The sequence below is a fragment of the Myotis nattereri genome, assembly GCF_964212035.1.
Source record: "Myotis nattereri genome assembly, chromosome: 1".
Classification (NCBI taxonomy): domain Eukaryota; kingdom Metazoa; phylum Chordata; class Mammalia; order Chiroptera; family Vespertilionidae; genus Myotis; species Myotis nattereri.
In genome coordinates, this window is record NC_138075.1 from 3,422,338 (window position 1) to 3,439,017 (window position 16,680).

The 16,680-nt window shown below is 56.2% G+C and overlaps 1 protein-coding gene across 1 annotated transcript; it reads right to left on the minus strand.

Moving 5' to 3' along the window:
* Positions 1 to 3,051: 3,051 nt before the first annotated feature.
* On the minus strand, positions 3,052 to 16,187 carry LOC308521246 (serpin A12-like; the record flags this gene model as incomplete). The annotated part of the gene is made up of 5 exons (XM_081094166.1): positions 16,163 to 16,187; positions 9,249 to 9,899; positions 7,304 to 7,574; positions 4,736 to 4,883; positions 3,052 to 3,243 (listed from the first exon to the last, which is right to left on the minus strand). Exons 2-5 carry the CDS (start codon positions 9,880 to 9,882, stop codon positions 3,052 to 3,054), a joined length of 1,245 nt encoding a protein of 414 aa, XP_080950292.1. The 5' UTR covers positions 9,883 to 9,899; positions 16,163 to 16,187.
* Positions 16,188 to 16,680: the final 493 nt, after the last annotated feature.

Consider the following 16,680-nt stretch of genomic DNA (forward strand, 5'->3'; position numbering starts at 1 on the left):
AGGGTGTGGGAGGACGCTGGAACCCTGAGGGCCAGGCTCTGTTGAGTCACCCACCCCCGGTACTTGAAGCAGCTGGCAGTCTGAATGAGTTTAGGGTTTCCCAAGCTTGGTTAATTGTCCAGAGAAACTGGTCTCATTAAAGTGCAGATTCCCAGGCCCCACCAAGAGCTACTGAGTCACTTTCCAGGGAAAGACCAACAGACTTGTGAGTGAGGGGACCTGGGTCTTCCTGCCCCCCAAGCTCTGCCCTTGCCCCCCGAGAGCAGCTCCCCAGGACTCCCCCCAGCTCGGAGCTCCTGTTCCTGGGACCTCAGGGCCTCCTGGAAGGGAAAGGCCGCCTCCCAGTTGATTGGACCCACCCAGCTCAATTGATTGGCGCAGCGGGAGCAGGCGCAGACCCCGGAGCCTCATCTCACGCCTGTTTCTCAGAACCTCCCCGCCAGGGCAGCCCTGGCTCGTCTCCGCTTTTCCTGACTCTGGAATCCCCTGCCTGCCTCACACACTTCTGTCCCACTGCTGGATTGTGGAGAGCTTCATATCACTTTTAAAACCTGGCTACATCTTCATATTTTTCTCTTTTAAATTATTTTAAAATTTCACCTATATTTGCTGTTGATTGTGGAGCAGATTCGGTGAGATTAAGTGTCTTAACTAATCTCACAAACCAAACCCCTGGCAGAGCGGGGCTGGGGCCTTCCGCCGGCCTGGCCCCGGGGCCTCCCAGCGACTCCAGCCCCTCCGAGGCCCGGCCACAGTCCGCACAGGAAGCGCCACGGCATGCAGCGCCGTGGCTTGAGCCCAGGATAGACGGAGGGTGCTAGTGAGAACAACTGCTGAAATCCAAATAAAGTTTATTTTTTGAATTATTTATTTCTCCGTTACAGTTGACATTCCATTTAACAAAGCAGAGCAGGCCTCGGCCCCTGCTGCAGCGGTGACAGTCTCGGTGGAATTTAATCAGAGGTTTGTTTTGTGTGTGTGTTTACAGTTAACTTCTCTTTGTGGCAGGTTGTCTGGGTTTTCATATTAATTTTTCAATTTAAACACATTTCTTTTGTTTTTCTAAAGCTGATTTAAAAGTCAACCTTGAGCAAATAATAGTGCAGAATCGACGAGGCTTCTGCCACAGTCGTGGAAACCGTCCAGGAATGAATGAAACCTGGGAAACGAGCAGCAGCCGAGAGCGTGTTTCCCAAAGAGAAAGGTGCCTTGGCCTTGCTCCCCCGCTGGGCCTGGCTGGGACGAAGCTGACAGCCTGGAAATGCTCCCCCTCTGGGCCTGGCTGGGACGAAGCCAGCCATGTGACCCCGAGCTCTCCCTGGCTTTTCCCTGCTGGGCATACCACCTGGCACGTAGTAGATGCTCAGGAAACACCCGGTGACTCAGTGGACGCATGGAAAGATGCACATGGAGGTGACACTTTGGCGCCAGCTGCCTCCTGTCAGATGGGCCTTTGAACCCTGGCTTCCTGGCATTGGGCACTTCCATTCCTGGTTGGGGCTGAGCCCCTCCTGTCATCAAGAGCACCCCTGAGTGGCATCTCCTGGGCAGAGGCTCCAGGCCCGGCCATGCAGCAGAGCAGAACCATAAGACTCATTGTCTCAGCAGGGAGTGCCACTCCCAGGAAGGCCGACCTGCCCACCGCAGCCCCGCCGGCGCCTCTGGTCTCCCTGACCTGCCCCACTTAATGTTCCGATTCGTTTATGGGCCCTGTGGCCTACCATCTGCCCACAGCATCCACAAGAACAGGAGCTCTGTACATGCTGTTCACGGCACAGGGTGACACTCAGCAAATATTTGCTGGATGAATGGACAGGTGTCCCAGCTCTGTGCTGCTTCGCTGCTTCCCGAGCCTCACTTTCCTCATCCGCCGAATGGGATGGTCACTAACTGGAAGGCCCGGCGGGGCGCGGGTCGGAGAACGCACCTCCACAGGCTCGGCTGGGAGAGGCATTCAGTGAGCCGGTGACGAGAAGTCAGGATCCACTCATTCCTGCTGGTCAGTCAGTCCGCAAGCATGTGGCCCGAAGGCTTCACGGAAGGAGAAGGGTGAGTGACACCTGAGGGGAACGGGTGGTGTGGGAGAGAGGGAGCGAGCAGAGCATCCGGTGGGGTGGAGGGTGGCCTGAGCAGAAGCGGGAGGCGGCTACACAGAGGGTGCGCCTTGCGGACCCGGGTGAAGAGCAGGCCTAGCTTCCCTCCCAGGGCAGAGCCGAGGTCTGGAGGGGCTGGCGGGCTGGGACATGGGGCTTGCAGCTCAGTCTTCCCTCACCACTGAGCCCTCACCACGACATGCTCTGGGCACTGGGGACACAGGGAGCCCAGCCTCAGTCCGAGGGACCCTTACAGCAGATGAGTTTGCCTCGGTCACCCTCCAGCTAACACCGGCAGCAGCTGTCCCGGGTCTCCAGTGAGGCCTGCAGTCTCCTGTGGCCCACAGGCCCGAGCACCTCCCCAGCTCCCACCCCTCCTGCCTCAGCCTGTTGCTCTGGCAACATGAATCTCATTTCAGGTCACTGTCCATGCCACCTTCCCACCCCAGGGCCTTTGCACATGCCGTTCCCTCTACTTGGTAGAGTCTCCCTCTGCCCCACCCAACTCCCCCCCCCCCCTTTTATTTCTTTCTCAGAATGAAAGTATGGCTGTGAAGTAGGAATTCAGCAGAAAAATATTTAAGATGTGCAGTAGTCGCCTTTTGAATAAAGTTAGTTTAAAAGGAAAATGAATAAACCGCTGGAGCTTGGACTCAATTTCTATTTGAAAGACACCCAGTACTGTAGGTATTTATTAAATCACAGCACTCCTCTGCCGCCGGGGGGTGGGAGGGGGAGAGAGGGGGATAGGGATTACTGCCAGCCTGGAGGGAGGAGGAGGGGGGAGGCAGGGGGGTCCAATCCCAGGTGTGAAGGCAGGGAGGGCAGGACGGAAGCCTGGGTGCCAGCAGTGCCGCCTACGTGGGCGTGCTGGGAGCTCATGAGGAGGTGGAGCGGGTGCCGGTGTCCCTGTGGTCGCAGCCCGGGGCCACGGGCTCTGCGCAGACTGCACCCCTCCTTACGTGCCGGTGGGGTTAGTGACCTTCCCCATGAAGAGCATGGTGGGCGTGAGGTTCTCCGCAATCAGCAGCAGGAAGGCTCTGTTCAGCTTGAAGGTTAGCGGCCTCTCCATGGGCAGCGTCTGCATGCCGGAGCCCGCGGCCCCCTCCGCGCCCTTCTCGTCAATCTTCAGCTTGGCCTTGTGCACCGCCTGTGGGGACCGGAAGCGAGGTCAGTGTTGCCACGCGACTCGGAGACCCAGGTGAGCCAAGGACAGCGGAGGCTCGGGGCGGGGCCGCGACCGGAGTTGCTCAGCTCAGCAGTCACCCTGGTGTGCCTCCCGAACTCCCGCTGTCACCTGTCACACTAAAGGGTACTCGGAGGGCACCAGGCACGGGGAGCATCCCTGTGGGGCCGGGGTGGGGGTGGAGGGGGTGCTGTCCTCCTGGGGATTACAGGGAAGCCAGTGCTGTGTGGCAGACAGTGTCTTTGAGCCTCAGCTCCATGGACGGGAGGTGGTGTCCTGCCTGAGGCCTCTGGCCCCTCACTCTTCTCCGCCACCCGGTGGGTGGGTGGTGGGTGGTTACGAGGGAGCCAGATGTCTGGGACCCCACATCCATCCCAGGACCATCAGCACCTGCGACCAGGCGATCGACACTGGGAAAGGGATGGGCTTCTGTGAAACGCTGACACATTTCATTCCATTTCACAGAAGCCGAACCGCTCCCAGCGGGCCGGGAGCTGTGCCCACACAGGCTCGGCTGTGGGCTCCCCCGCTGCGGAAGGACAGGGCGCTGGGCTCCGTGAGGCCTGCAGGAGAGGTGGCTGGTGCGACCCTTTCTAAGATGTCTGCGCAGGCAAGTTTAAGGTGAGAAGACTCTATTAGCTTTTTCTTCGTTTTGCAAACTGGTCCATGCCTCCCCGATGGACCTGACCTTCACACTCAGCAACAGACAGTCCCCACCTGACCAGCCTTGGGCCATGCGCTCCCCTCCTGGAAGCTCCCCCCCACAACCCCCGACTTCTGGGTGTTGAAATCTTACCCCCCTCAGTTCCCTTTTAACCTAATAGGAGGATTGCTAGATAAAATACAGGTCATCCAGTTACGTTTTACTTTTAGATAAATGATGGAGTTTTTGTGTAAGTATATCCCATGTACTATCTGGGACATACTTACACTAAAAAAAATCGTCACTTATCTGAAATTTAAACTTACCTGGGTGCCCTGTATTTCATCTGCTAAATCTGGGGACCCTACCCCAAGTGTGCCTCTCTGCTTGCCCCCGACAGGCAGGTGCTCAGCCTGCTGGAGGCCACAGGCCCTTCGCTTGCTCAGCTCTTAATCATGCAGACCATGTGCACGACCTACTCCCACCGGCCGGTGATGCCTTTGAGTGAGGGTCCAGCTCCGACCCAGACCCGTTCTAAGGCCTCATCAGTGTTCCGGGCCTTGAGCAAGTGTTTGTTGCACTGAATCGACTTCCAGAACAGCACCGGGAGCGGGTGCTCATTTCACAGCCTGAAAGCATGAGGCTGGGGAGGGTCCCAATCCCCCGGGAGCACTTGGCTGGAGGGGCAGGGCTGGAGTCGAACCCGGCCTGACCGTGGGTGGCGTTCTGGCTTGTTCGGCGGCTGGGATGGGGGCTCGGTGAAGGATGGGGGCCTGTGCCCCAGGGGGCGATGCCCAGGCCAGGCAGGCTTACCTCACCCACTTTCAGGCTTCGATTAGGGACTATCCTGATGAGATCGCCATGTTCCTGGAAGATTTTGGTGATGCCCAAGTAGGAGAGGGTCTTCTTTAGGTCGTAGGTGCCAGTGATGGAGAACCTGGGCAAGGACACGTCCACAACCCTGGGGAGCGTGAGGTGACAATGTGAGGGCAGGCCCCAGGGTAGGTGGTGAGCGAGACATTCCTCCCAGACGTGGAAGCTCAGGCTGTTTCCTTACCCACAGAATGAGGGGGTTTCTCAACCCTTCACATGCCCCAGCCCCGAGCTGCCCCGACCCGGCAGGCCTGACACCAGCGGCAGCAAGACCTGAGCTCCCAGCAGGCGGCCCCGGTCACAGCCACTCGGAGCTCATGCGCTCACTCTCTCAGCCACCGTGCGACCATGATGGTGCCCATGGCACCCAGGGCAGCTCATGCGCGTGCGCGGGGGCGCTCGGCAGTCGGTGGCCAGCGCGTGCTCACCCCAGCCCAGGAGTTAGCAGCTGCACATCCTCCGAGGGTGGGCCTTGGGTCCCTGTCCTCGGGCCCTGAGCCCCATTCCTGCTTGCCTCTCCAAGAACCCAGGCCCGCCTTGGTCTCCTTCCTCTCCGCACCCTCATAAGTGGTGTCGGCTTGACCATTCTCAGGAGCAGAGCCCCTGCTGTAATAACCCCCGTCCTAAAAAACAGAACTTCTCTGCTGGGGCCTGGCTGGTGTGGCTCAGTTAGTTGAGCATCATCGCATGCATCGAGGGGTTGCTGGTTTGATTCCCAGTTGGGGCACATGCCCAGGTTGCAGGCTCAGTCCCCAGGAAGGGGCGTGGCAGGAGGCAGCCGGTTGATGTTTCTCTCTTACATCAGTGTTTCTCTCTCTCTCTCTCTCTCTCTCTCTCTCTCTCTCTCTCTCTCTCTCTCTCTCTCTCTCCTTTCTTCTCTCTCTCAAATCAAGAAAAACATATTGAAAAGAAAACATCTCCTGTGGCTCTGAGGCACCTCTCCAGCTTCCACATCTTTTCTTTCATTCACAGCAGAAGTTGTACCTACCACTTCCTCCACGTCCTCCCATCGTCACCCCAGCCCACTGTAATCAGGCGTGTCCTCCACGTGCTACCAAAGCAGCTCTTCCCAGAGTTGCTGCCGACCTCCGCTTCCTGGGCCCAACAGCGAGCTCTCAGGGGCCAGACTAGACAGCTATATTTTAAGAAATATGTTTTTATTGATTCAGAGAGATAAAGGGAGGGATAGGAACATCAATGAGGAGAGAGAACCATTGATCGGCTGTCCTGCAGGCCCCACACTGGGGATTGAGTCCGTAACCCAGGCATGTGCCCTGACCGAGAATCAAACCCTGACTTCCTGGTTCATAGGTCGATGCTCAACCACTGACCCACACTGGCCAGGCCATCTTTCCATCTCAAAGCACTCCAACCCGAGCCCACATCCTCCAGCTCTCTCCTCCCTTCAGCAGCCACCCCCTCTCGCCCTTGGGTGCCTTCACCTTGTCACCTGTCGCATTGCTCAAGTCTCAGCCCTTGGTCTCCTTCTTCTCTCTTCTCCTTCCCTGGGGATCTCATGCATTGTCACCACTTTAAATGCCAGAGACAGGCTCAATGACTCCCAAACTTACCTTCCCACCCATCCAGTCATTCAAGTATCTATTCAGTGCCTGTGTGTACCAGCTGCTGTTCCCATTGCTGAGGTGCATCTATGAGAGGAATGGGCAAAACCCATGGCCCCAAGCTTGTGCTCTCACAGGAAGACAGGCAATAAAATGAGCAGAGGAGAAAGGAGACATATGCACTACTCTCTGTAATACTTTAAACAATAACATTTAAAAACAAGCCAACGTGGCAGAGATGCAGACAGGCAGCCTGCGTATAAGAAGGCAGGATGATAGGGAAAAACACAGATGAACTCACAGGAGCCAGGAACGCTGGAGTAAAGGGCAGGTTTGGGCACTGCATGGAGGCAAAGGAGGCAAGATGGTTTTGTGTTTTTTTCTGGGTGAAATGAAGATTGGCCAGAGGGTTCTGAACAGAGATGTAACGTGGTCTTGTTGAGGGTTAAAAGGATCATTGCATCAGCTCTGTTAGGAATATCCTCTTGATGGTGAAGGGCAGGGCCCAGAGGTGATGCTGGGAGACCATTTGAAAGATGTCCGGGTCATAGAAGTGGGAAGGATCAGGCTCCAGATATATTTCAAATGGGGCTGACGGGGTCCCTGGCAGACTGAGGGGCCAGGGGAGGAAAGTGGTCAAGGAGGACCCCAGGGTTTTAAACATGAGCAACTAAGAGGATGGAGTCACCACTGAGGAGACGGAAGCTGGAGGAGGTTCCCTAAGGGGAGATGGGGGTGTTCCTTCTGGACACGTTGGGACTGAGATGTCTCAGGCATCCAGGGAGGTCCTGGGTGAGCAGACAGACGTGTGACCCTGGAGACAGGGACAGGGTAAGAGCCCAGTCACCTGGGAGAGAAGTAGAGAGAGTAGGCGGAAAAACAAGGAGGGAGAGGAGGAGGGAAGGGAGGAGGACGGAAGAAGCTGCACACACCAGACCCCCTTTACCTCCGCGTGATTAACTTCTTCCATCTGTCAAAAGTGTCCAGCGTCAGGGCCTCCTCCACCCGCCGCATGTTGCCCTTGTCGGGAAGAATGAAGGTGGCCGAGATGTTGTGAAAGTAGGGCATCTCCAGGACGGTGCAGCCGAGCTGCTCGTCATAGCCCATTGCATACATGCCCCCGTGGAACATCATGGGCACCTTCACGGGCCTGTTTTCATCCAAAAAGAAGTCTTCCTCTTTAGTTGATTTTGGGTCAAACTCGTGTAGCCACCTGGCTTCAGATGGAAGGAGAACAAAGCGGTGTGAGTGTCCTGAAGGAGAAGAAGGGACTGGACCCCGCTAAGCACTGGTCTCTGCCCTCATGCTGAAGTTCAGGGAATGGGTTTGGAGGCTCTGGGATATCAGGACATATCCTCAGGAGTCCCTGTTCTCATGACATGCCCTCAAGACTTCCAGTGAGGTGGGCTGGGAGTTGACTACCGGTTCCTATAGAAGCCAGGCCTGGGGCGGCTGAGCCAAGAGGAGAGCTTCTGGCAGCCCTAAGCCCAGGTACTCCTGAGGGTGAGAAAGGCTATGGACTGTGTCCCAGCAAAGGGGACTAGATTATACTGAGTGGGGTGATCTGGGTCTGAAGTGAGTTACAATGCCCAGCTTTATTCTAAGTCAGCCCTGGGGTTGCTGTTCTCACACGGGACTGAGCACAGTGATGGAACAGTCTGCCCTTGGGAGCCTGCTGAAGAGAGTGAACTCCCAGAGCTGGGTGTTTGGACCCTCCTTTTCTATCCTGAGGATTCTTTGATGCTGTTGGGCATAAACCCAGACCTGGGTCTTTGCACTACCTTCAAAGACCCACCGTTCAAATTCTCACTTTACTGTTCTATCTACATGGATAACCTTGGGCAGGTGTCTTATCCTCCCTGGGCTTCAGTGTCCTTATATGGAAAGGGAATATTGATGGAGACCTCCTAGGGCTGCTGAGAGCCTGGGAAAAGGTTGCACAGCGTAGTGACTATGTATAGTAAGTGTTGAGTGAATGCTAGTCATCATCTGCATCATCATCACCATGGTTCTTGTAATCTAGGGGATGCAGGGACTAAAGGAATTTCCAGATTCCCCTTTCTTCCTCTGCTTTGGGATGACTGAGATTTCAGTCTGCCATTTTCACTCCCTCCCCACTTCCCCGCTCTTGCCACTCATCTCCCTGTGGATTTTGGGAGAATTGAACTTCCATATTTAGAACCATGCTGCTGACAACCCAGCAGTAATCTTGTGTGGCCTGAGGGCTGTTGGCCTCTGATTCTTAACTATGTTGGCCAACCTTTGTGTGAACGTGTAGATGTGTATGGTGGGCGGGATGATGCTTGGATTTGGGAATATTCTTCCACCTTCCTTTTCACTCTTACCCTGAGACTTGAAAATCTACAGGGTTTGATAGGAGATCAAAGCAACCACCAAAGTGGTCATCATCACCATCACCAACAACACGATCACCATCCCGGGCATCTACTTAGAATGATGGAAAGTGCACATCTCCTGGGCCAAGAGAAGTAGGTTTGAGTTCTCACTTCCATTGACTGGCTTTGTAACTGAGTAAGTCAATTAATGTCTCTCTAAATTTCACTTTCCTTTTCTAAGAAATGAGGAAAAGAATGTCACTGCAATCCCTGTAACCAGTGTTGTGTTAGGATAATCAGTAATGATGAAAAGTGCACATGGAGAGTATTTAGACTTCACAGAGTTCATTGTGCGTACATTTTTGCTTCGAATACCCATGACTGCCCTGAGTTATGTAGCAAGGTACTCATTTTGCAGATAGGAAAAGTGAGCCTTTGAGAGATTAATCACTTATGAATTCAAGGTCACAGAGCAAGCAGGTGGCCAAGCCTGGTTTTCAATCCAAGTCTACTGGTTATGTTCTCTTTTCCATGCCAAGCTGTCCCTAGCCTTACCTCGAAAGTAAAGGCAGTTGACAAGAAGCATCACAGTGCCAGGATCTATATCCTTGACCAGGTTATTGATTTTCCCCTGGGTTTGCTGACTGACATAGTCATTGATCTGCTTCTGAGCTTTTTTGACGTCCTGGAAGTTGGTGGGGATGCTATTTGCATTGTACAGGTTCTTAGCGTCTTCCATAAACCTCTTCTCTGGCCGCAGCTTCCGGTCCAGGAACAAGGTGTTCTCGAGGCTCAGCTGGAGGCCCTCGGCCTTCTTGTTCAGCCTCTGGATAAGGTAATGGAAACCCTCATGAAGGTCTTCCTCCGGCATATTCCTGAAGTTGAGGCCCTCCTTGATCTCGGCCAGCGTGGCGTTCTGGGCACCCAGACACAGCATGGCGAAGGCGGTGGAGATGCTCATGGGGGAGAAGAAGATGTTCTTGCTGGGGCCAGTGGCGGCCATCCTCTTGTACAGCTCGAAGCCAAAGCCCACGTTCCGCCCGGCGAGCTCCTGGGCTGCCCTCCTGCCCTGCTGCTCTTGGTCCCGGTTCACGGCGCCAGGATTCTTTGGGGAAAAGCCGGGTTTCCGAAGACCTTCTACAGCGAGGAGGCCAGCCAGCAGCAGGCCCAGGCCCAGCGTGAAGTTCATCTTCCTCGGAGATTGTCCTGCGGAGGAGTAGACCTGCAGTTAGTGGGAAGAAGAACAAAAGAGCCCCACTGCCCCTGTCTTACCCACGAGGAGGACGTGAGAGAAGCAGCGCAGTGCCTCGTGCGTGCTGTGCGCAGCGGTTTGTCAGCGCGTTGGCGTCCATTATAGCATTTCACCCAGACCGCCGCCCCCGGACAAGAAAGGACTGTCCTCCTTCATAACTGCGAGGCCTGACCAGAGGAAACAGCTCTTGTTTGTGTCCCCATCTTCCCCATCGTAGGGTGACAGAATCTCAATTCCTTTGAGGAACTGCCCCCTCTACTCTACTGGATGACAAGAAGGAAACGCCACAGCGTGGCCACGTGACCCAGGTGAGGCCACCATAGTACTTCACCCCCTGCCACACTGATTGGTAAAGAAGTGTGAGTGTTTCCCAAATCAGATCAGTCAGTGTCTTCCCCTGGGAATGTACAGGCGCCTTAACTCTGAGGGTCTGGCTTAATGATGCAGCCCTGGAGCCTAATGTGGCCCTGGCTTCCATGTGTAGAAGGAGAGAAGAGAGCGCGCGAGAGAAATGGGGAGAAATACTTGGTGACATCTTTGGAGTCCCTGGATCAAGCTCTACCTAAAAACCAACAACCTCTAATTTTCCAAGTTATGAGCCAATAAATTTCCTTTTGAGGGTTGGCTGCTATGAGTTGGATTTTTTCCCTTACAACCAAAAGAGTATTGACTAATTTGTCGAAGTCCAGCCCTTGGTCTGGGATCCCCTGTAAGTGGGGACTGTGCACTCCAGAACCCAGGTCTCTATCACACCTTCTTCCCTGTATTGTTCCCGGGAAGAGAAGGGGCAGCGTGATGACGAGGACAAGTCCTGGTGGCTGCAGGACTGCTGCTCCTTTCACCACCCCTCAGTGTGGACATCTCCCTACAGGGCTGTGAGCGTCGGGGGGACGTGCTTTTCATGCTTTATTCTCCCTTCACCTCGAGCTCTCATGCTGCATAGAGCTGCCAAGAGCACGGTCGTCCCCAAAGCTTGCTGATTTCTCTAGTTGGCCATGCTGCTATCAATGATCTTTACACCAACTTGTACATCAGCTATGGGCAGATTTCTTTGCTTGGTCCTCTGTTCTCTCTGTGGTTTTTATTCCTGAAATTTACATCTTCCTGGATCTGAGCTGGTGGGGAAGAGCGAAGGCCGTGTGTGCTGTGTTGGCGTGAGCTCCTGAGAAGCAGAACTGAGGTGAGGAGTCAAGCGTGCGTTACTTATTGAGCGCGTGCTCTTAGGGGAGTGGGAAGTGAGGGAAGCAGGTCCGGAAAGGGACGGAGCCAGGGGGATGTGGCTGCTACAGGTTACATCCAGCCTTGACCTGATCCACAGGGGCAGGCCCTGGAGCCAAAGCACATGGCGGCATTGCGCCCATGAGGCAGGGTTCTGGCTTTTCAGAGGGGATCCGTCCGTCAGTGACTGTGTCTGCCCCGGGGTGCAAGGGCTAGGGTGTCACTTGCTATCAGACAAGGGCAGTTTTCTGGAGTGGGGAGGGCAGCAGTGAGCGGGCAGCGGCCCACCTCAACACCACAGCCTAGGGCAGTGGTCGGCAAACTCATTAGTCAACAGAGCCAAATATCAACAGTACAACGATTGAAATTTCTTTTGAGAGCCAAATTTTTTAAACTTAAACTATATAGGCAGGTACATTGTTATTAACTTAATTAGGGTACTCCTAAGGCTTAGGAAGAGCCACACTCAGGGGGCCAAAGAGCCGCATGTGGCTCGTGAGCTGCAGTTTGCCGACCACGGGAGGGGGAATGGGCCCATCACTGGCAGGTCCCCCAAAGCTAAGTGGAGGGGCCTCTTTCTATTGACTGAATGGGGGAGCACCATTTCCCCAAGTGGGTTGTGCCCCAAACCCTCTACGCTGGGTACTGTGGATGGAGCCATCATCAGAGCAAAATGGGTCTGTAAGAGGCTCATGGCGGAGTAAGAGCATATTAGCGCATACACTCTCCATGCCCACACCCCCTCCCTCCGGCAGCCCAGGGACAGAGGACCGTCCCCAGCACCGAAGGGGCTCTGGCTGGGTGACCACACTCCCCTCTAGTGACTGGTCAGGAGCTGGCCCGGATGCAGTCAGCCCACTGGGTTCCACCCTGACCGGACCGGGGGGGCGGGTGATGTGAGTGACCAGGGGCATGAATCTCAGGCTCTTTGCTGAGATGTTGGGACGCTGCCCTGTTCTAGCCTCTGGTGTCCTGGGAAGGAAGGTATAGACGCCAGGGGCTTCCATAGCCATGTGCCCAAGGAGAGAGTGACCCTGGGACAGAGCCAGAATGTGAAGAGGGTGCACGTCAGGGCTCCGCAGAGACCCTGGAGCTGGGCCACCCTGAGCCCCTGCCTCTAGCTTCCAGTGACGCTGGTGTGAGTTACATGGTCAGTTACTGAAGCCAAAAGATTCCTGACAAATACAAGTATAAATATGTCTTTATTGATTTTTAGAGAGAAAGGGGAAGAGAGAGAGAGAAACATCGATGTGAGAAAATCAATCAATTGCCTCCCACACGCACCCCGACCAGGCATCAAACCCACAACCAGGGCATGTGCCCTGACCGGGAATCAAACCAGCGACCTTTCAGTGCATTGGACGATGCTCAACCCATTGAGCCACTTGGTATATGCACCTAGAAGTCAGGAGGCCCGGCCCCGACCGTACGCCGATTGCTGTGTGACACTGGGGAGAACTCTCCCCCCACACGCCCCCAGCCTGGTGATGTCTAAGCACCCTCCTCTCCCGACGACACATATTTTACAGTAAAAATTAAAAATAGCTGGTGATGAACAAAGGCTCAGCGATGGTCTGGGAATAGATTAGAGGAGAGAAGGTTAGTAGCCCCGGGGTGTTTCAGGAAGGAGCAGACATAGAGGATGGGGTGGCTTCGGTCTCAGGTGCGTGGGTTGGGCTGGGGAGGAGTCGGCTGCGTTGGTAACAGGAGCTCACGTTCGCCAGGTGGATGGCCCTCCGTGGGCACCACTCCCAGAGCCCAGGGTGGAGGGGGTCAGACATTGCTGAGGAGCTCCGAGGGCACCCTCGCGGGGGCTCACCAGCCAGGTGAGGCGAAGCCACGGAGCCCCTGCCAGGCCCGGCCCAGCCCGGCCCGGAGCCGGGAGGAAACTGCTCGGAGCTCCATCCAGGAGCACTTTCTGGCGCAGACACCCACACGGTTTACAGCGATGCCCAGGCGGACACCCCCCCACCCCACCCCACCCCGAGTTTCAGGAACAGGAACTGATTATGGACGTAGGAGCCTGCACGTTGGTCTTCTCCAGCTTAGGGTCTGGAGGGTGGCAGGCAGCCTCCTTGCCCTCCAGAGCTTCAAACTGTCATCTCCTAGATGGGGGGGGGGGGGGGGGGGGAGGACGACTTCGGCCTCCTCCCCCTCGATGCTGCTCCACAGCTCCCAGCCCTGGGACATGGTCTGCACCTGCCAGGTCTCAGCTGCCCCCACCTCTAAGCATTGGATCTGAGCCCGGGCCTCCTGCCCAGGCCCCCGAGTGCCCACAGCCTGGCCTTCCCATCCGTCATCGCAGGCCCTACACTGACCCAAACGTGTCCGGTGGGTGGGTCCCGTCCCAGATGCCCGAGGCTCGTTTTTGTTTATTCCATCAATTAAAATAGCTGAGCGCCTGGTTATTTCCCAAGAGATGGATAGACGCCCAAGTTGAGCAACTCTCTCCTGGCTTTTATTTTGGAGGGCGTGGGTGGGTGGGAGGGTGAGGGGCCGGCCTGTCTCTAGATAAAGTAAGTAAACAAATGAAGAAGAAAACAGAAACCGAGCCCGTGGGCAGGACTGCAGCTCTGACTCTCCGGCCACGCTCCTCCCCGGCCCGGGGATGACTTCCTTCCCGTCTGGAGAGAAGAAGACGGGCTCAGGAGGCACTCCGCCTGCGGACAGCTCCAAGCCGGCGCCCCGCAAACCGGGAGCCGGGCCTGAGCTCGGTGCCCCGTCTGCGCAGGAGGGCTTGCCCACTGGAGGGCTCTCAGGGGGGCAGCTCCCGATGAGCTTAGCAATTGGGATCCGCCAATCAAAGCCCCGAAGGGGTGGGGACAGTGAGATGTGATAACACCTTTAACAACAGGGACTGATGTTAGGAAGCACTTGCAGCCTGGAGCAGACTGGCATACCTCGAGGGGGGCAGGGGTGAGGAGCGATAAACCAAAGAACTCATAGACTTATGTGCACAGCCATGGACACGGGCCGTCGGGTGGTGACCTGGAGGGGTAGGTGGGAGCGGGGAGGAGGGGGAGGGGAGGGAAATGGGATACATCTGTAATAGCATCAACAATAATGTATATGTATATATATATTTAAAAAGCCCTTTCACACTCGTCATCGCCAGAAGCCTGCGGAGAACCCACTCCTCACGCGGAGCGCACGGGACACAGGTGCTCAGGCCGAGCGGCTCAGAGCCTCATCCTCAGCGAGCAGGGACCGCACAGCCCGCCCGCCCCTCCGGGACAGCCCCGCCGTGAGGCTGATGGGCAGGAAAGGTGACGTGTGTCCGTCCTCACGAGTGAATGAGTCTGCGAGTTCAGGATGCTGCGGACGCGGTCCCATCCTGTGCCAGCTGGAGTGCCGCTCACTGCCGGGCCCTTTCCTGCCCCGAAAGGCCCCGGCCCTCGGAGACCAGCCCTCCCCCGTCCTTCCCGGAGTTCCCGGAGCGTCAGCACGTGGGTGACCTAGCTGCCTTTACCCGCGTGACGCCCGGTCCTTCCCAGCGACGGGCACTGGCCGCGGAGACCAGCAGGAAGCCCTGGGCTGGAGACCTCGGGCGTGTCTGTGGCCCGCTATTCTAAGGCATCGACGTTGTTTTAAGCGGAGATCACGCTAGACACATTAGTGGTTATTACTGATTTTTAAAATACTTTTACTGATTTCAGAGAGGGAAGGAGAGAGACATAGAAACATCAATGATGAGAGAGCATCATAGATCGGCGGCCTCCCGCACACCCACGACTGGGGACCGAGCCCGCAACCCGGGCCTGTGCCCTGACTGGGAATCAAAAGTCAACCTGCTTTATAGGTCGACGCTCAACCACTGGGCCACGCTGGCCGGGCGGTTCTTGTTTTGTAGAGTGAGTGATGGTCAGTCCTACCTTCCTAACTCTGCTGGAGGCGAGAGAAGACCGGGAGCTCCACCTCCTGACCACTGGCGCACGTGGTCCTCCCTCCTGCGACCCAACACAGACACATCGCCTCCTCGAATCTGGCCCGGAGACCCCTGCTTCATTCTTTAAGGACCATTCTGAGCCCTTGCTGTTTGGTGCCAGGCGCCGGGCCGTGAGCCAGGCCGGAGGACTGGTCTGTGCCGATGCTGCCGACCGACCCGCGGCCTTCGGAGCCCCAACACGGTGCTCTCCTGAGGCAGCGTCCCCCCAGCCCACGGGCCTCTCCAAACCCTCCCTCGAGGTCAGCTCTCTGCCTGGCCGTGTCTCCCGCCCTCATGACTTATCCTAGGGCAGAACCTATGACACGCGTGTCAGAGGTGACACGCGAACTCTTTTTTGGTTGATTTTTCTTTGTTAAATGGCATTTAAATATATAAAATAAATATCAAAAATATATGTCTTTGTTTTACTATGGTTGCAAATATCCAAACATTTCTATATGTGACACGGCACCAGAGTTAAGTTAGGGTTTTCCAAAATGCTGACACGCCGAGCTCAGGTTTGCCAGCACTGTCCTAGGGCGAGGGAACACGTGGGTGTGCAAGGGCCGGTGAGCATCAACTTCAGGGCCACTTGCGCTCTGAAGGGGACACTGAGTCCCAGGGAGGACAAAGGCGCGATCTGCGCCCACCCAGCATGTCGGGAGATGGAGTGGGAACCGAGGCACCCAGCGATTCTGCACAAGTGCAAGGAGCGAGCCTCCCTTCCCAGGGGGAGTAACCAGCCTCCCCCCCAGGGAGGCAAGCCGACGCGGGCAGCCCCCAGACAAGGCTGGCGTGGCCACAGCCGTGGGGCAGGGCAGACCTGATGGGAGGCCCCTTGTCTCCCCAGACAGGCCGTTCCCCACAGCCACCGAGGACTGTCCTCTGGAGAAGCACTGGAGGGCGGCACCGGGAAGCCAGGCGCCGTGAAGACGAGAGGGGCTTGCTTCCCAGACTTGGGGCTCCCGGAACGCTCTGCAGGAGCCCACCCGGTCGGTCTGGGCCTTCCTGCGATCCGAGCCCCCCCTTGACACAGAGAAGCCCGCGACCTCTTCAGAGGGAAGGCAGACTCACCGTGCGTTCCGGAGACGTCCCAGAGCCAGCCCGTGGGTCCGCGTCCTGGCTGTCCTCCCTACACGCCCATGGCCTCTGGAGCAGCAGACGAGGCCGTGCCTGCGGGTGGCAGGGATGGAGCTGGCAGCAGTGGCCCTCACCTCCGGACTCCTCACTCCCCAGGCAGAGTGGCATTCAGACCGCACCCGCTGGGTGGTGGCTTCCCTAATGAAGTCCATCCTTTTTTTTTTTTTTTTTTTTTTTTGCAATGACTGTTATTTCCCAATGATTACCTTAGTTCACCTGGGGATCTTCTGGGGAAGAGAACACAAAAGAGATGAGTAGACAATTAAGTACAAAGTCTCGTGAGGAGTAACAGGAATAAAAAATTCACATCAGCCCTGGCTGGTGTGGCTCAGTGGATAGAGCATCAGACTGCAGACAAAAGGGCCCGGGTTCGATTCCGGCCAAGGGCACATACCTCGGTTGCAGGCTTCTCCCCAGCCCAGGCCCTGGTCAGGACGAGTGTGGGAGGCAAC